The 19,988-nt window shown below is 25.5% G+C and overlaps 9 protein-coding genes across 9 annotated transcripts, besides 1 other annotated feature; 2 read left to right on the top strand and 7 right to left on the bottom strand. All coding sequences in view use genetic code 12, as the record gives it.

Moving 5' to 3' along the window:
* Positions 1–485: 485 nt before the first annotated feature.
* CD36_07220 (Golgi apparatus GDP-mannose tramsporter, putative) lies at positions 486–1,628 on the top strand (the record flags this gene model as incomplete). Its single annotated transcript, XM_002417333.1, has 1 exon — positions 486–1,628. The coding sequence occupies one exon, from the start codon at positions 486–488 to the stop codon at positions 1,626–1,628; it is 1,143 nt and encodes a 380-aa protein (XP_002417378.1).
* Positions 1,629–2,648: 1,020 nt separating this feature from the next.
* Positions 2,649–6,616: a mobile genetic element (5' truncated ORF1 + 3' truncated ORF2 + 3' end on opposite strand upstream of ORF1).
* CD36_07210 (transposon polyprotein (fragment), putative) lies at positions 3,547–3,888 on the bottom strand (the record flags this gene model as incomplete). Its single annotated transcript, XM_002417332.1, has 1 exon — positions 3,547–3,888. One exon carries the CDS (start codon positions 3,886–3,888, stop codon positions 3,547–3,549), a length of 342 nt encoding a protein of 113 aa, XP_002417377.1.
* CD36_07200 (transposon polyprotein (fragment), putative) lies at positions 4,232–4,591 on the bottom strand (the record flags this gene model as incomplete). The annotated part of the gene is made up of 1 exon (XM_002417331.1): positions 4,232–4,591. A coding segment is annotated over one exon (360 nt), but the record flags the coding sequence as incomplete, so codon positions are not given.
* On the bottom strand, positions 5,336–5,647 carry CD36_07190 (hypothetical transposon protein; the record flags this gene model as incomplete). The annotated part of the gene is made up of 1 exon (XM_002417330.1): positions 5,336–5,647. The coding sequence occupies one exon, from the start codon at positions 5,645–5,647 to the stop codon at positions 5,336–5,338; it is 312 nt and encodes a 103-aa protein (XP_002417375.1).
* Positions 6,120–6,437, bottom strand: CD36_07170 (hypothetical transposon protein; the record flags this gene model as incomplete). Its single annotated transcript, XM_002417329.1, has 1 exon — positions 6,120–6,437. A coding segment is annotated over one exon (318 nt), but the record flags the coding sequence as incomplete, so codon positions are not given.
* Positions 6,617–6,898: 282 nt separating the features above from the next.
* On the top strand, positions 6,899–10,045 carry CD36_07160 (importin-alpha re-exporter, putative; the record flags this gene model as incomplete). Its single annotated transcript, XM_002417328.1, has 1 exon — positions 6,899–10,045. One exon carries the CDS (start codon positions 6,899–6,901, stop codon positions 10,043–10,045), a length of 3,147 nt encoding a protein of 1,048 aa, XP_002417373.1.
* Positions 10,046–10,757: 712 nt separating this feature from the next.
* CD36_07150 (transcriptional activator, putative) lies at positions 10,758–11,888 on the bottom strand (the record flags this gene model as incomplete). Its single annotated transcript, XM_002417327.1, has 1 exon — positions 10,758–11,888. The coding sequence occupies one exon, from the start codon at positions 11,886–11,888 to the stop codon at positions 10,758–10,760; it is 1,131 nt and encodes a 376-aa protein (XP_002417372.1).
* A 1,057-nt stretch (positions 11,889–12,945) lies between these two features.
* On the bottom strand, positions 12,946–13,587 carry CD36_07140 (conserved hypothetical protein; the record flags this gene model as incomplete). Its single annotated transcript, XM_002417326.1, has 1 exon — positions 12,946–13,587. The coding sequence occupies one exon, from the start codon at positions 13,585–13,587 to the stop codon at positions 12,946–12,948; it is 642 nt and encodes a 213-aa protein (XP_002417371.1).
* Positions 13,588–14,145: 558 nt separating this feature from the next.
* CD36_07130 (conserved hypothetical protein) lies at positions 14,146–19,830 on the bottom strand (the record flags this gene model as incomplete). The annotated part of the gene is made up of 1 exon (XM_002417325.1): positions 14,146–19,830. The coding sequence occupies one exon, from the start codon at positions 19,828–19,830 to the stop codon at positions 14,146–14,148; it is 5,685 nt and encodes a 1,894-aa protein (XP_002417370.1).
* Between the last annotated feature and the right edge of the window lie 158 nt (positions 19,831–19,988).

The raw sequence follows: 19,988 nt of genomic DNA, 5'->3' as shown, positions 1-19,988 counted from the left end.
AACTTTTATTTATATTTACAGAGACAGAGAGAGAGAATTTCTTTTTTGTGTGTGCGTGTGTGCGTGTGTGTACAAAATAGGTAACTAAAAATATAGACTACAACTACAACTACAACAATAACAATAAACAAATCTAATTTTCTATTTTCTATTTTTGTTTTTTTTTGTCACATTGTACACGTACTTATTTTATTGATTAAAGATACACGTATTCACAACAACAACAACAACAAGTGGCCCCCTCCAAGAGAGAGAGAGAGAGAGACTGGCACACCACACAAGCCAAACTGCCAGACAACCAGACAGTTAGACAACCAGAGAGAGAGAGAGAAAATTTTTTTTTTTTTTTTCTTCTTTCAAATGAAATTTATCTTTCTTTCTTTCTTTCTTTTTTATATATTTGATTAAATCTTCTTCTTCTACTTCTTCTTCTTCTTCTTTGATCAACTATTTTACCTTCTCCTACTTACTCCTAATCACATTGTATGGGAGTTATACTGTTTTATTTAATAGGTCAATTATTATATTTAATCAAAAAGAAATACTCCACTTATAGACAACAACAACAACAACAACACCACTACTACTTTAACAATATGGATTCAAAACATTCTACCACTCCTAATACTACTAATGGGCTTGGATCTGGGTCATTTTTTAATAGAATTTCTAATTCAGGTCCTATTTCTATAGCTGCTTATTGTCTTTCATCTATTTTAATGACTGTCACCAATAAATATGTTTTATCAGGTTTTAGTTTTAATTTGAATTTTTTCTTATTAGCAATTCAATCAATTGTTTGTATTATTACTATTGGGTCATTAAAATCTTTAAATATTATTACTTATAGACAATTTAATAAAGATGAAGCTAAAAAATGGTCACCAATTGCATTTTTATTAGTGGCAATGATTTATACTTCTTCAAAAGCTTTACAATATTTAAGTATTCCAGTTTATACTATTTTCAAAAATTTAACCATTATTTTAATTGCTTATGGTGAAGTCATTTGGTTTGGTGGTAAAGTCACTACTATGGCTTTAAGTTCATTTTTATTAATGGTATTATCTTCTATTATTGCTTATTATGGTGATAATGCTGCTATTAAATCTAATGATGATATTTTTGCTTTATATTTAGGTTATTTTTGGATGTTAACTAATTGTTTTGCTTCAGCGGCTTTTGTTTTAATTATGAGGAAAAGAATTAAATTAACTAATTTTAAAGATTTTGATACCATGTATTATAATAATTTATTATCAATTCCTATTTTATTAATTTGTTCATTTATTTTTGAAGATTGGTCAAGTAATAATGTTTCATTAAATTTTCCTGCCAATAATAGATTTACTACTATTACCGCCATGATTTTAAGTGGAATTTCATCTGTTGGTATTTCTTATTGTTCTGCTTGGTGTGTTAGAGTAACTTCTTCAACTACTTATTCTATGGTTGGTGCTTTAAATAAATTACCAATTGCTTTATCAGGTTTAATATTTTTCGATGCCGCAGTTAATTTTTGGTCAGTTTCATCAATTTTTGTAGGATTTGCTGCAGGATTAGTTTATGCTGTTGCTAAACAAAAACAACAAAGAGAACAATCACAACAATTACCAACTACTAAATAATAGAAAAAAAAGTTTGAATATTCCCCTGTTGATAATTAGAAAAGAATACTTTTTCTTAATTTGGAGGGGGGGGGGGAGAATATAATTATTAGATATAGATACACTTATTCATATATATATATATATATATATGTACATTACTTTGTTGTTAAGTTAAATTGAAACTAATAGAGGATGTATAATGTATAATGTATAATGTATAATGTATAATGTATAATGTATAATGTATATGTTTAAAAACAAAGTGTGTCATATTTTAACAAACATCCTTTTTTTTGTATAACACTTCTATCTAATTTCTAATTTAATAGTACATTTTCTTCTTCTAATGGACGGTTATTATCTTCCCCCCCCCGTTTTTAATAGATAGAAATTGGGGGCGTTCTTTAAATTGGACAAAATAAATAAACCCAAATATTGATAATAAAGTAAATTACAACAACAACTGATGATTGGGTTTTGGGTTTTGGGTTTTGGGTTATAAAGTATTATATCTAAACTACTAACGGGAAATAAAATGAAATGAAATAAAATAAAATGAAATAAATCTTTATCCAAATTAAGTTAAGTTAAGTAATAGATAGATAGATCTATTTAAAAGAATTATTATTACTCTCTACAAACAAACAAACAAACAAAAAAAAAAACTTGCTATTAAATAACAATAGGATAGTAAAACCATAATAATAATGATGATAGTATTTCATATATATTTATAGAAGGAGGAATGGTTGATCCAATGATGATGAAGAAGAGGAAGAAGAAAAAGAAGAATTGGTTGTAAAAGAATTGGTTGTAAAAGAAGAAGAAGAAAAAAAAATTTAAGCAACCAACAACTGAGGCCACTCACTTTCTGTCGCTAATTTTTCACTCTCAGTTCTCTTCTCTTCTCCCCCTCCTCCTCCTTTATAAAGGAGATTGATTACTTTCATTTCAACAACAACAACAACAACACATCGACAGGAGAAGAAAGAAAGAAAGAAAGAAAGAAAGAAAGAAAGAAAGAAAGAAAGAAAGAAAAAATAAAGATTAAAGGGGAAATAGGATTGCCTTGTCTAACCCCCCCCCCACGTTTAAATGGGAAGCATGGACCTTCAATATTATTAATTTAATACCGACTTTTGCTTTTTGCTTTTTGCTTTTTTCTTTTTGCTTTACAGTTATTGCCATCAAAAAGTTCGTCGCCTTAGGTCCCTAAACCTCTACTTGTTGTAAAACTTTCAATATAAAATCATGATGTACTGAATCAAAAAAAAAAAAAAAAAGCTTTTCTGAAGTCAAGATTAATAAACCCTTACTGATTCTGTATCTGCAGTTTTAGAAAGTTTGATATCTTGTGAAAAAACCATATCATATCGAGGAGGTATATGCTATTACTAATGGATCTTTCTTTAAGGAAACCTGTTTGAGTTTTTTTCTCAATAACCTTTTTGCCAAAGACTGGGTTTAATTGTTTTTTCTATTACTGATGATAACAATCGTACTGCATAGCTAACTAAGTACACTGAATGGTCGAAAAGTTTTTTTCAATTATAAAGGTGTCTTCAGTTTCTTTTGGTTTTGGTATTAATGTAATAATCCACTTGATACTCATTATGTTGTGGCAATGTATGTTCCATTTTTTTTCAAAATATTATTTCCTGCTTTGATGAGAGGCCTTTCAACCTAAAACTTTGGCCATAATTCAATGAGACAATGAGATTTTTGGTAAGAAATTCCATCAGTTCAGTTCCCACCAGAAGTTTTTTTTTTTTTTTTTTTTTTTTTTTTTTCTTATTGATCATTAATAAATGATCGTATAACATTGTTTTCAATGAAAGCTTTTTCCAACAAAATTTTATCAGTTTCATCTATCTTTTTTTTTTTGACCAAACTGGGTCAACAAAGGGTAAATGAATGAATCCAAATGTCTATCTTTCTACCAGGAACAAATCTTGATAGAATTTTTATCACTAAATTTATCATTATTTCCGTGTCTTGAACTATAATTATCAGATTCAATCTGCATTTCTGTAATAATGGAAAAGTTGAACGAGGGTCTGTCTAAATCTGAATTTAACCTTCTTTTTTCATCCGGAACATTGCTTATATTTGGAGTGTAAGCTCTAATGTATCGTTGGTATTTCATCATAAAATAGCACTTTATCTTGTATCTGATTAATAAGTCCATTCCAATTTGAAAAAAAAAAAAAAAAACGGTGTGAGGTTTCCTTTGTCCATTATTATTGAGATCTTTTATTATATTTTCATCTTGACTCATCCATTGAGGTATCAGGTAACGTGAGTTACCAACTTTTAGGACTGATTCTTTTTTTTGGATTTTTGGAAAGATATCGCAATAATTTTGTGAGTCGAAATTTGTTTGAACTCTGTTAGGAGTCTGCTTTTTTTTTTTTTAAGTTTTCTTCGAATTCTGGAGTCAATATATATATATTCTATCTAACCTTTTCTTTACAGATTTGTTAGAATGAAAATTTATTGATCGTATTTTATTAAATATTTGGAAAGAATCTTGAAGTTTCCATTTAACGTATAACTATTTTGATTCAGTGGTAGTTGAACATCATCTAGCAGCATAATGTGGTTAAAATCACCACCATAAATTATATTGTGATTGGTATGTTTTTTTTTAAATTTGCAATATATTTAGTAAATGCGTTTAGGAGAGTCATCTGTGCATCCATATCTCCACTGTGCAAATAGTTATTAATCAAAAGTATGTTCTCATTTGTAATTAACGTAATAGCCAAGATGCTAATACGTCCTTCAAAATGAGGTGTGTGATAGATTTCTTGTTCATTTATGTTAAATTTTAATTTCGCATGTGGCGAATGAATAAGAAAGCCCGTTAAATCTTCAAAGTTATGCGTTTTGAGCTGTGTGCATTGTGTTGCTTTAATATTGTATTGATATAAGTAAATTGTTCCTGTGATACGAATCTGATTTCTTGAATAAACCAAATATCAATAACCGGGTGTTCACCTATTAATTTAAGAAAGATATCAAATAATTTCTTGAAATCAGTGAATTGATGGCTGCCAATGTTTTTGGAGCCTATTGTTAGATTGTTAATATAAGAATCATTTCTTTTCATTCTTGATAATTAACGGTTGGATTGTAAGTAAAGATGTATATGTGTGAATTTGTTTTTCGTTTCTTTTTCTTTTTCTTTTTTTTTTCGTATTTTCTATTGTTTTTGGTGGTTTTTGTTTTAATGTAATATACTAACGGAAAAATCAATCTTTAACTATAAAAGGCAAGCATGTAGGATTTCTCATTCTATTGGAGGTTCGGTGGCAGGTTTAGCCCTGGGTCCTTCGTAGGACTGCGTGACTGACCTGTTGAATTGGTTTTCTTCCTCGGAGACGCTTCATCATTGGAAGAAATGGTGTCCTTATTGGTATCCATTTCTATGATACCAGCTGTCTTGTTTTTTTTTTTTTTTTTTCGTTTCTGTATTGTAACTAGTTTTTACTGAATCTCCCTTGGGGTCAGTAATTGGAACCAGTGTTGAAACCGGCTGGGCAGTTTTCTGAGGTCTTTCCGGTGTAATAACCTCAAGTTCTATGTTATCTTCTTTTTGTAGAAGAAGAATCTTTTTCTTTGTTTGATTCAGAACTACTTCTTCTTTGAAACTCTTCAGTTGGCTTTCCTTTACCCACCTTGGTTTAGTAGAGCTGGGAAGTATTGCTTAGTCTCCGGCTTTTTTAAAACCCTCTTTGGAGCCGGCGTAGTTTTTTTTTACAGCTAGTGGTTTTATGTCCCTTTACACCGCAATTGGCGCAAGGCTTGATGAGGGGGCAGTGATACTTGGTATGTGCCATCGATCTGCAGTACTCACAGTATTTGCAGTTAGACAACACTCTGCTGGTACATTGTTCAAAAGCTGAAGGGTTATTTGTATTGTTATTGGTTTTGATTCTTCTTTTCGGAACTTGCCCCGAAAAGAGATCAACGATGAAATAACAAACATATTCAGTTTCATTTGGTTTATTTTCGTCTGTCTGTGTATACCCCATATCTTCCTCTTCAACTCTAGGGGCATATTGTTGGACAATAACGTCCTCTTGACGTAAAAATGATTGTTAGAATAACCTTCTTGCCAATTTACAGTAGATAATTGGCACTCTAAAAGCAACCAATTGTCTGTTTCTTTTATCACTGTCAATTTTGATTTTCTCAACTGTGCCATCGAAATCAAATTCAAAGTTCTCCACTATGTTTTTGTACTTTCTGTTTTTCTACAGAAAGTTTATCATTCATTTGGTCAAATGTAAATGGCATGAAGCACATTACTCTGTCCATTATACTGAAATCTAAGATTCTTTGAATGTACATCAATTCTTCTCTCATCCCCAAGATTTCTTCACAAATATTTTTTTGTTGCTTCATCTGTAATCGAAAGCTTCAATACAGAGTATTTGAAAGCCTTCTTCATGATTTCCTCAGGATATTCACGTAAATATCCTTCTAAATTGTAACCAGTTTGAATTAAAGTATCCTTGATGGTTCTAAAAACCTTTTTTTTTTTCTTCCATATTTGTTAATTATGGTTGAAACATCAGATGTCATGATCCCTTCTGGAAACACAGCATCGTTGTGTTTTTTCAAGTCCTCAAAGGCTTGTGAGGGGACCTTAAAATAATTCATTCTAAGTTCCTCTTGTTTATCTTGGCTCTTAGCCAAATTGGTTTTATATGTGGCTGCCACAGAGGCATAAGTTTTGGATTTATTATCCTGTTCAGTTTGAGTTTTTGGTGTATTGGCTTGTTGAGTTTGAATGTTTGGTGTAATTGTATATTGGAGCAACTACTGTTGTTGCCGACTCTGATGCACTATGAGTATCTCTTTCCCATGAAAATGGCCTTAAAAAGGTTTTCCCATCTTGAATTTAATTAAATAAATGATTGTAACCCCCCCTCGTATGTTTATAGTTATATACCTGTATATAAGGACTAAATATATGTTGAAGAAAGAAAAGAAAGAAAAAAAAAAAATTCTTCTTTCTTCTTTCATTCTTTCTTTCTTTCTTTTATTTTTCACTCTATCCTAAACCTTTTTGAAAGCAAAAGGACCATCTTAATAACAATCCTATTAATTCAATCAACATAGCCCCAACCCTAACCCTAACCCCAATTTGATTAGAATTATATAAATATTTTTTTCATCTGTTTATAATCACTTTCACATTCATTGTTTGTTTTGTCATTTTTTTTTTTTTTAAATCAAATTTTTAGCATTCCATTTTACTTCCTTCTAACCCCCCAATTATGTCCCAAAATAATTTAGAAACAATTCCAAAAATCTTGGAACAATCTTTACATCCTCAATTTTCTAATCAAGCTGATAAAACTTTAAAATCAATTGAAAATGAATCAGGTTTTACTATAAATTTATTACATGTTATAGCATCAAATAATTTATCCCCATCAATTAGATTAGCTGGTGCATTATATTTTAAAAATTTAATTAAACGGAAATGGTTAGATGGTAATGGTGATGGTACTAATTATTTATTACCTATTGAAGATGTTAATAAAATTAAATTGGAAATTTTAGATATTATGATTCAATTACCTAATCAATTACAAGTACAAATTGGTGAAGCAATAACTTTAATTGCTGAACTGGATTTCCCTTATAATTGGCCTAATTTAATTGAAAATTTAGTTGAAAAATTTTCTTTAACAGATTTTATTAATAATAAAGCCATTTTATTAGTATCACATCTGATTTTTAAAAAATGGAGATCATTATTTCGATCAGATGAATTATTTTTAGAAATTAAATTAGTTTTAGAAAAATTTGTTGATCCATTTTTAAAATTATTTATTGAATTAGATCAATTAATTGATAAATCTAATAATAATGAAGCTAAATTAATTATTTATTTTGAAAATTTATTATTATTAATACAAATTTATTATGATTTTAATTGTCAAGATATTCCAGAATTTTTTGAAGATCATATGAATGAATTAATGACAATTATTCATAAATATTTAATTTATGAAAATGATTTATTAAAATATAATGATAATGATGAAGAAATTAATATATTAATTAAAGTGAAAACTTCTATTGTTGAATTATTAAGTCTTTATGTTACTAGATATGCTGATGTATTTCAACCTTTAATTCAAACTTTTATTACTTCAGTTTGGGATTTAATTAATAATTATATCACAAAACAACCCAAATATGATTTATTAGTAGTTAAATCATTACAATTTTTAACATCAATTATTAAAATTCCAGAATATCAATCAATTTTCCAACAAGAAAGTTCTATTAATGAAATTATTGAAAAAATCATTTTACCAAATATTTATTTCCGAGAAATTGATGAAGAAATTTTTGAAGATGAACCAATTTTATATGTTCGATCTGATTTAGAAGGTTCTGATTATGATTCAAGAAGGAAAAGTGCTACAGATTTTTTAAGAGAACTAAAAGAATTAAATAGTGAATTATTAACTACAACAGTGATGAAATATGTTAATCAATTTTTAAATCATTCTACTAATGATTGGAGAAATAAAGATACTGCAATTTATTTATTTAGTTCTTTAGCTACTAAAGGTAGTGTAACAAATATTGGTGTCACTAGTACTAATGTTTTAGTTGATGTGGTTAAATTTTTCCTGGATAATATTGCCAATGATTTAACCACCACCACCACCACCAGTAGGACTACTATTCATCCAATTTTACAAGTTGATGCTATTAAATATATTTATATTTTCCGGAATCAATTAACTAAAGAACAATTAATGATGACATTACCTCGATTAATTAATCATCTTGATATTAAATCTAATCCTGTGGTATATACATATTCTGCCATTACTATTGAGAAATTATTATCCATGACAAATTTTAATCAAGATCATACACCTATTTTTAATAAAATTGATATTCAACCATATATTAATGAATTATTAACTAATTTATTTAATCTTATTTCAATTAATAATTCTTCACCAGAAAAATTGGCAGAAAATGAATTTTTAATTAAATGTATTATGAGAATTTTAAATACTGGTGAAGATTGTTTACAAGAAAGATTACCAATAATTCAACAATTATTAACAATTTTAAAATTAATTGCTAAAAATCCTTCAAATCCAAAATTTTCTCATTATATTTTTGAAAGTTTAGGATTATTAATTAAATTTGGAATTAATAATAATAATGCTAATCAATATATTGATATTATAATTCCAGCTTTATTAGATATTTTAAGTGAAGATGTTCAAGAATTTGTTCCATATACTTTTCAAATATTAGCATTTTTATTAGAAAAATATCCTAAACAACAACAACAACAACAACACCATCATCATCAGAAATTACCAGAAACTTATAAAAATTTAATTCAACCATTATTATCACCTATGGTATGGCAATTTCGTGGGAATATTCCTGGAATTACAAGATTATTAATTGCTATATTAGAATATGATCCAATTTCAACATTTTTAAATAACAATAATAATAATGGTAATAATGGTAATAATGGTGAGAATCAAACTTTAATTTCATTATTAGGAGTATTTCAAAATTTATTAGCTAATAAAATTAATGATGGTTATGGATTTGATTTAATTCAATCAATAATATTAAATATCCCTATTGAACCATCATTAAAACCATTTTTACCAAATATTTCTCGATTAATGTTGACAAGATTACAAAAATCTCGTACTGATAAATATGTTAAACGATTTGTGATATTTTTATGTCTTTTAACTACCATATCATTAAATAATAATAATAATAATAATAATAATGATAATATTTCAAGTGTTAATAAAAATATTTTAAATGGAGAATTTGTTATTAATTTTTTAGAATCAGTTCAATTAGGGGTTTTCCAACAAATTTTAATTTCATTTATTTTACCAACTTCATCAATATTAACTAATTTACAAGATAAAAAATTAGTTAATATTGGATTATCACAATTATTAGTCACAATTGCAACATCCTCAACTTCATCAACATCATCAACATCATCAAGTCAATTTATTGGGCTTATTCCATTAATACTAGAAACTTTAATATCTAATTTGGATTCTTATGAAGGAATATCAAAAAATATCATCACCACCACCACCACCAATACCACCAATACCACCAATAACAACATTGTTAGTAATAATAATACTATTACTAGTATTGGTCAATCATTGAATGAATTAAATTTAGATTTAGATTTAAATGTTTTTGGTTCACAATTTTCTAAAATTATTCTGATTAATAATCCATCATTTGATCCATTAATAAATATTAAAAATAATGATTTTAATAATATTAAATTAATTATTTTTAATAATATAAAAAAAATTGATATTAAATATTTATATGAATTAAGTCCTAAAAATCAAGAAATTTTGAAAAAATTAGGGTTCTAAAAAAAAGAAAGAAAGAATGAAAGAATGAATGAAAGAAAATGGAAGGTGTTGGTATAAGTGTATAGGTGTATAGGTGTATATATATATATATATATATAAGAATCGTTGGGTTTTTTTTTTTTTTTTTTTTTTTTTTCTTCTTAAAGGTTTATAAGTTAGTAGTTAATCAAGAATTAGATAATTATTATTAACTATTATCTTTTCTTGTCTTTCTTTTGAATTATAAAATATATTATTACAAATTTAATTGATGGAATATCTCATTTAATAAGACTAAGTTTAAGTTTAAGTTTAAGTATAAGTATAAGTATAAGTATAAGTATAAGTATAAGTTTAATTCATTCATATATTATATATTATACATGTAACAATATTTAATGATTTATATATATATATATATATAAAATATTACAATACAATACAATACAAGTTTATTTCAAAGTCATATTAATTCTCTTTAAATATAAACATCTTCTTGGGGGGATGGGATGGGATGGGGGTAAGGGTGGTTATTAAATTCATTCAATATAGATAATTGGTTTTCAAAAAAAAAAACAAAAAAAAACTGGGAATGGAAGATTCATTAATTCATTTTGTTTTATTATGTTAATCATTTGGAAGTCATAACAGGGGAGGAGGAGGAGGAGGCGGGTTATTTAAACATTTTAATATCATTGGTCCTGGTTTTCCTTTACTATAAAATAAATTAGAATTATAGTTCTTTTTGTACATCATTCACATTAACATTGGCATTGGCATTGACATTACTGTTGTTATTATTCTCAATTGCTTCTTCATTAGATATGTTATTTTCATTATTATTACCTTTACTTTCTTCTTCATTATTATTATTATTATTATTATTATTATTATTATTATTATTATTATTATTATTATTATTATTATTATCATTGATTTGTTTATCTTTATCTTTTTCTCCATCTCCATCTTCATCATTTGCATTTGTATTTATATTTATATTGTTATGTTCGATTGAATTCATTTCTTCATCATTTTCAACATTATCTTTCTTAATTACATCAACATTAGTTGTATTATCTATTTCTTCCTTTTTATTCTCTGTTACGATTTGTTTAGTTTCATTTCCATTATTAACTTCATTATTAACTTCATTATTATTATTATTCTCATTGACATTGACATTGACATTCTGATCCTCTTTTTTAACGTCATTACTATCATTCTCATTCTTGACTTCATTCCCATTCCCATTCCCATTCCCATTAGATTGTTCATCTTGTTGTTTTTTCGATTTTTCTAATTCAGCAATTTCTGCAGCAGTTAAAAATCTCCCACCTTGACCACGAGGTCTTCTCATGGCATGTTTATGTCTACTTTCATGTAAATAAGGTTTCCTAGTACGAGCAATTTTTAAATTTTCTTCTAATTTAGCTCTTGCAATTCTTCTTTTCAAAATTCGATGATATTGTTTAGCATTAACATAAAATGGTTGTTCATTACCACCACCATTAGTGCCATTGACATCATCACCATCACCATCACCACCATCACCACCACCATTATCTTCTTCTTCTTCTTCTTCAGTTTCTATTCCACCATGAACATTATCATTATTAACATATGATTGAACTGATGTAGTAGGAATAGTGGCATTAACATTAGGATGATTCTCTAGATATTCTCCTTCAACTTCATATGTATAAGTAGAACTTGGTGAATCTTGATAATACGAGCCTACACCATGTTGTTGTTGTTGTTGTTGATTATGATGAGAATCATTAGATTGTCCTACTGTTGGAGTTGAATTACCAGATTCTTGAAAATAAGTTGCTTGTCCATTTGAATCTTCTAGTGATGTCATTTTGTTATTTGTTGGTTAAATCAGGTAGTAGTAGTGGCAGTAGTAGTAGTACAATGTAATAATCTAAATCTAGTTATGATTGATATTAATGTCTAATCTAAAGATAATGTATAAATTACTTCTTCAAATAATTGAAATGAAGGTCTTGAATGACAACTATCGTGAAATATATATATATATGTATATATATGTATCTAGTAGAACTTTGATGGAAAGTATATATATATTACTGATTGGTAGTAGTGATGATGATTCTTTGTTTGTCTCTTTCCAATTTTGAAAAAACAAAAAAAACAAAAAAAAATTTGGCGATGGTTATATGCAGGAATTTATTTAGGTTTTCCATTTCGATTGCGATATCGGACATGAATCAAAAGATGAAGAGTATTAATACAACTACAAAGCCAGAACGAAAGATATGGATGGTAATGATTATATATCATTGAATTCCAATTTTCATTTTTTTTTTTTTTGATATCATATTTGGAGAATAATTAGGTATCGATTGGTTGTAAGAATATCCTATTGGTTATTGATTAATTAATCAATGTAATGCTAAATGCAATGACTACAATGAATGAATAACATTTATCAAGGGGCAGTATTACTATAAGTAATGTTGAAAAAAATTTTTGTTATCGTCAAAGTTTGGTGGTGTATCATTAGACCTATTGAAAAATAAGCCCTCCCCCCCCCCCCCCCACTTCCCTTCCCTTGTTACATCCCGATCACCAGAGGAATCAAGGGGGTAATATCCACCTTATGAGACAAACAAAACAGACATGGCTCCACACTGAGAAATATTGTTACAAGATTTATCAATCCATCTTATTGGTAGTTAAATCATGACATATTTGATTTAGAATTACAGGTATTGAAGTTGGTTTTTTTTTTTTTTACTAGAAGTTGTTTCCTTTATTTGGAACAATTATATTATTGGATCATCAACCAAAAAAGTCCATGAATCTAATTTCACAAACCAAAGAATAACAAATATTATAGAATAAATACTAGTAACTTAAATGGATGTAGGTACAAGTGTGTTTTGGGGAATATTTTATGGTGAATTATTGGATTTGGATTGATCGTTATTGTTATTATTATCATTATTATGACTCAGTTTAGTATCAATATCAATGTATTGAAATGATGACCGGGATAAATAATCTTCTTCAACACAATCTTGTTGCATGGCTATTCTTTCTAAATAATAATTAGATTTTTTCATTATTGGTGAATTTGAATTTGAATTTGAATTTAAATTTGAATTTGAATTTGAATTTATTATTGAAGAATCTAGTAGTACCATATTCTTGGATGTTGCCCCATATTCTTCTTGATTTGTTGGTGATGGTACAAATTGTTGAGGATATAGGGCTTTTAATAGTATGGCTGGGTCATGTTTTAGAATATGATCTTGAGTTTTGTTTTCAATGGGTTTTAATAATGTTGTTGTTTCTCTATTATTAGTTTTAATTATACTATCTTTATCCATAGGCTTAGTTATCCTTTTGGTGGTGGTAGTAATAAATATGTTATTGTTATCTTTATTTGGCCAAACGCATTCTTTATTTAAATGAATACAATTATTACAATTTGGTTTATTTTCATCACATTTCTTCTTTCTTTTTCGACAAGTTAAACAACCTGTTTTAGATCTTGTTCGTTTCATTTTCACCCCATTAATAGATAGTTTCATAATACTAATAATAATAGTCAAGTTTGAAATTTATACAAAATCAACTGATAACATATATATATATATTTGATTTATTCTATCGTGAAATCTTGCTTTCTCCCCTTTTTTTTTTAAAAAAAAAAATTTGAAATAATTAATTATTAAAATGATATGGTTATCTTCCTCTTGTATTTATTTAAAAGAGCAAGTTGATATGAATTGATGAAAAGATGAAAAGATTATGAAAAAAAAAAAAAAATTATCCGCTAAATTAATTTCTTCCCAAACGGGTAAAAAAATTTTCATGAAAATTGAATTAAGCGCGGCAAGTTCATACCACCAATTATTTCTTTCAATACTAATTGGGGGTCAAGCAAATACAAATTAATAAACATATCTACCTTATTCAATTATTAAGATTAATATTTTTATTGAAGAGAGACAAAGAGAGAGAAGAGGATTAATAGATTTCTCGGTGGTTTATTTATTTATTTATTCATTCATATATCTAATTTCTTAGTATTATTTAGATTAACTTTTCTATTAAAACTTATTTTAAGCATTATATATATATATGTATCATAATTGTGATTGTTGATGAATTCGTTTCAAAGTATTTTCTAATTCATTATCATCACCAATCCATTGTCTAACTCGTTTACTTGATCCAACACTAATACCAAATCGTAATATCAATTCATCAATATTAATTTTCAATTGTTTATCAATAATACTAGTTTCATTTATTTTTGACAGGGGCATAATTAATTGTAAATCATTTAATATTCCAAATCTTGTAATTAATGAATCTGAACCTTGATCAATTGATTGTAATTTATAAATAAATTTCAAAATTGAAGATTTTAATTTAAAATTCAAATATTTTAAATTAATTAAATTAATGAAAAATTCAATAAATATTCCATTATCATAATTACAAATTAATGATAAATCCAATTTAGATATAATACCTTGATTAATAATATCAATTAACCAATTTAATTCTCGATAATAAGAATAATTATTGGTATCATTGGAATGAGAATTTATTAAATCATTGTTGTTGTATTTATCAGAATGATTAATAATTGAATTAAATAATGGGATTTGATTTGGTTTAATTATGGGATGTGATAATACAAATCGAGTGACTTTATCATAAAGAAAATGACCAGGATTAGATAATATTGGAATAAATTGACTCCATATAAACCAAATCAAATGAGGAATAATGATTGATTGATTGGTTCTTAAAGTAAATAATATTGTTGATAAATAAATTCGATAAATATTTTTATCTTTAAATGATTTATTAATATCATTGTCGGTATCATTATTATTTTCAATATTGGGGTTAGGGTTGGGATTATTGATTGATTGTAAAACTTTACCAAGGATGATTTGAGCAATTTTTGAAATTGATTCATTATTATCACCAAGACTAATTACAATTACTTGTAAAATCCCAGTATCAATCAAATTTTTAATATTAAATGAATAACTAATTGATGATGATGATGATGATGATTTTATTGTCTTAGGTTTTTCTCTATTCTTATTCCCATTATATTTCAATAATTCATCATTATTTAAAATAACCATCAATAAAAATTCATGATCATAAGCTAATTTATCTACCTGAAGAATACTATTACTAAATTGATAAAAATTTTCTATTTGATTCCATTTTTCATCAAATGATAAATTATTATCATTATTATTGGACCTGTTTTTATTTTTATTTTTATTTTTATTTTTATTTTCATTTTTAATGATATTACCAAAATTAGGTAATGTCAATTGAATTGAATTTAATGAATTTTTAATCATTTGTTTATTTAAACAAATTGTTAAATTTCCATTATCATTTTTAATAAGTCGTTTATTCAAAGATAAATCAAACATTGTCACGTCATCATTATCATCATCTTCTTCTTCTTGGAATTCCCAATTATTCACTTTAATCATCCAACTAATTGAAATTTTGGATTCAATTTTAATTAAAATTGATTTAATTAATAAATCTTCTGGTCGATTACTACCTAAATATTTTGATAATAATAATTGTAAATTCATAAACGTTGATAATTTATTATTATTATTATTGTTATTGTTATTGTTATTGTTATTGTTATTTGTAGATTGATTATGATGATTATCAAAATTAAATAATAAATATAAAATCATTGATGAATAATATTTCAATTCATTATTTTGATTATTAGGTAATTCATTTAAACAATTTAATTGATTTAAACTAATTTGAAATAATTTAATATAATCAATTTGTTTCCAATTTTCACAATTAACTATTAATTGAATTAAATATTTTAATATTCCAACTCCCACCCCATTACTATCATTATGATTTATCCAATTTTCATTTGATTGTAATATAACATCAATTTGAGTATTTATAATTGTGTTAGGAATTAAATTCCATATATTAATAATATGGAAAATTCGACTCATTTGATAAAGAAATTGATTAAATTGATTTTTCATTAAATCTTCAAATTGATTATTACATTCAGCAAATTTTTTAGTAATATAAAGCATTGCCTTATGTAACCAAATTTTCACATCATCAATTATGTTGATAGTCAGTTCTGATTGATAAAATTTAATAATAAATTCAAGAAATTGAGGAATAAATGTTTGTTTTAATTCAATTGATTGGAAAATTGATTGAAATAATGATAATGAAATATGATCTTGTAAATTTAATATTGTCAATATTTGATTCCAATTCAATTCATCATCTAAAATTTTATTGTGTTGTAATTTATCAATGATAATTGTTAATACTTGAGTTAATAATTTTTGGGGAATATTCAAATTTGTTTGTTTTGTCATAGAATAAACCACTAAACATTTTAAATAATTGATATTTTGAACATTGTTTGTTGATGAATCAATTTTCATTAATTTTGATACTATCAAATTCGATGATTTTTTAACCAAACTATCAATCAAGAAATAATCTTCATTATTAGATAAAATTTCATCAATAATTGAATTCAATTGAGTATCATCCTCATTATTTATGTCAAATTGAATTAAATCAAATTCAATCAATTTTGTTAATAATTCTTTTCTTCCTTGAATTAAACTATATTCTTCATTTTTGTTATTCAATTTATAAATTTTTTGGAAATCAAAAAAATTAATTGATAATTTTTTATCAATACATGTTTTAATAATATTAATAAATAATTTCTCATTATTGTAATTATTGTATTGACAAATTGTTAATAATTTTTGTAATTGATCTTTATTCATAATCCATATAAATTGATATAATAATTTTTCGTCTTCTTCGCTTTCTTCTTTTTTTTGGGATAATTGTTCAAATAAATAATTAGCCAATTGTTGATCAATGATAACATTTGGTAAATTAATTAAAATCTCATTATATAATTGTAAAACTATGGTTATGATTTCATTATTGATTAATTGGTTAGATTTGAAAAATGGTCCCCAAGTTTTCATTGATATAAAATATTTAATGGCTCCATCATTATCATCATTGTCCCCTTCTTGTTCATTAAAAGTAGAATTCATTAAAAATGTCCAAATTTTTGAGAAAATTAATTCAATAAATTGCTTCACTTGGGTTGTTGGTTTTGGTTTTGGTTTTTGAATCAATAAATCAACTAATAATAAACATGCTAAAAAATCCAAATTTGATGAAATTATTTTTTTTTCAAATAATGCCATTTTATTAATCAATTCATCAATTGAATAATTCATAATAATTTCCATAATCAGTGAATCTTTCAAATTGAATTTGTTTTTAGTTGTAGTGGAGGTGGAAGTGGAGGACGAAAAATTCAAATTATCAATCAAATTTAACTTTTCAATATTCAATTGATTATTAACTAATAATAATAATAATGAATCTTTTGATTCACCAATAAGAATCAAATATTTGAAAAATTTAAATAACCATTTAATATATCTAATATCATCATTATTATCATCATCATCATCATCATTATCAAATGTGGTTTCTTTATTGTTGAGGACAAATTTAAATTGTTCAACCAAGGCAACAATAAATATACTAGTATCTTGATATTGTGAATGACTTAAATCAAGATATTTATAAGGAGTTCTAATTACTCGTGATATTGTTTCATCCAACATATTCCAAATTTTTTCCAATTGATTATCATTATCATCTAATGAATAAATTAATGCCATAATTGGTGATACTAATAATTGATTATTAAATAACATTTTATCATTACATAATTTATTCAATAATTGATAAATTTTCATAATTATAATATGAGAATTATTACTATTAATATTTTGAGTTGTAATTATAAATTTAATTAAAATTGTGAAAAATGAATTAGAATTATTAGTTAATTTATTCCACCATTTAAAATCTTGACCATTATCAATATGATTATTGATTTTCATATATAAATCAAATAAAATTAAATCATAATTGGTTAAATTATTATCAACATTTTCTGTGAATGTAGATATACCCATAGATACTAATTTTTGAACCAAATTATTATTAGTAGTGGTGCTAGTGGTAGCAGTAGTAGTAGTAGCAGTACTAGTGGTTGATGGTAATAATGATTCATATTTTTCAATAATAGTTAATGCCGTTAATTTAATGATTTTATGCAGTTGTGATATTGAAGATGAAGATGAAGATGAATTTGAATTTGAATTTATTACTTGAATTATTGAATTTAAATCAGGTAATTGAGTGAAAACCAAATCAATTAAATCTTGTTTAACATTAACAATATTTAAAAAATTTTCTAATTTTTTCAAAATATATAAAATCAATTGTAATGTTAATTGAATAATTAAAGGTTTATTAGTAGTTAATCCATTAATTAAAACATTTTTCCCTAATGGTGCCAAAATAATATTTTCACTAATTAATTTACTATCAAATTTAATAAAATTATTACCATTATTGATATTAGATAATGGTGGTAATGGTGGTAATGGGATTTGTAAAATTTGTGAATATAATAAAGTATAAGTAATCCACCATGAAGTTAAAGAAGGATCATGATAACCACCACCATGTTGTACTATCCAATTCATATAAGGAGGGATCAATTCTTGATTATAATTAAGGATTCTTATAATATATTGTAATTGATCATTTGATTCATTGGGTTTAAGACTTGTAACTAAAGTATATAATAATTTATTGGCAATTTTAAATTGTTTATTATTAATTTCAATTATAACTCCAATAGGAGAATTTTTTTCCCATAATTTATCATTAGGGAAACTTAAACCATATTTAGAATCAATAGCTAATTTATCAATAAATGTAATAAATTTGTTTTTGATGGTGGTGGTGGTGGTGGTACCATTTAATTTAGTAAACAAAGTTGATATTTTATAAATGAAATTTTCATTTAATATTTTACATTTAATTGATCTTTGGAAATTTGATTCTTGAAATATTTTCAAATCAATAAATTCAATAATAAATTCAATTAATTCAATTGAATCAATAGATAAATATTTCCATATATTATTAAGAATTTTCCGATGATTAAGTAATAAATCTTGTCGATGAATGAATGATACATTAGAACATAATTCAAACCAAAATCTAATAAAATTAGATCGAATAGTAGATTTGAAATTCTCACCAGCGGCAGCAGCTGCACCAGCAGCAGCAGCGCCACCACCACCAGCACCACCAGCAGATTCTAATTCATATTTTTTAGGTATTAGTAATTTTGGTAATACATTTAATGTTAAATCAAATCCATTTAAAAATTCTTGTCCAATAATCATAGGATCAAATTTAATCATATTTATCAAGATTTGAATATTAGCAATAGTTAAATTTGGTTTCATATTATTTAAAGCTCGATATATGATTTTCATATATTGAGAATTATTTAAAATTTGTTTATAAAATTCAAGAATTAATTGTTTTGATAAAATTGATAAATCAAATTTAATTTGATCAATTTGGAAAGTAATTTTTGATAATTTAATAGATATATCAATTAAATTGTTTAAATCATTAGTTGATGAATAATATGACCATATAGATAAGATTTTGGGTAAATTCTTTGATTCAATAAATGATATTAATAATGGGATAATATTGATCTTGTCATTTTCATTGGCGGGTATGGTTATTTTACCGCCAATTGGGGTTGGAATAATTGATATTATCTGATTTAATTGTTCAATTAATCCATAATCAACATTGACTGATGATGAAGAATAAATCTTCCTCTTTTTGACTTCACTCATATTTGTTAAACACTATTAAATGGAGTGTAAAGTTATTAATAAGTTGATCTGATCTATTTGGTTTGAGAGTTCCCTTTTAAATTGATTTGATGATCATCTCATAAGAAAAAAAAAAAAAAAAAAAAAAAAAATTCCAATTGGGAAATTGTGGTTTATGC

This window comes from Candida dubliniensis, chromosome 1, assembly GCF_000026945.1.
Source record: "Candida dubliniensis CD36 chromosome 1, complete sequence".
Lineage (NCBI taxonomy): Eukaryota > Fungi > Ascomycota > Pichiomycetes > Serinales > Debaryomycetaceae > Candida > Candida dubliniensis.
This window is presented reverse-complemented; position numbering and strand designations above follow the sequence as displayed.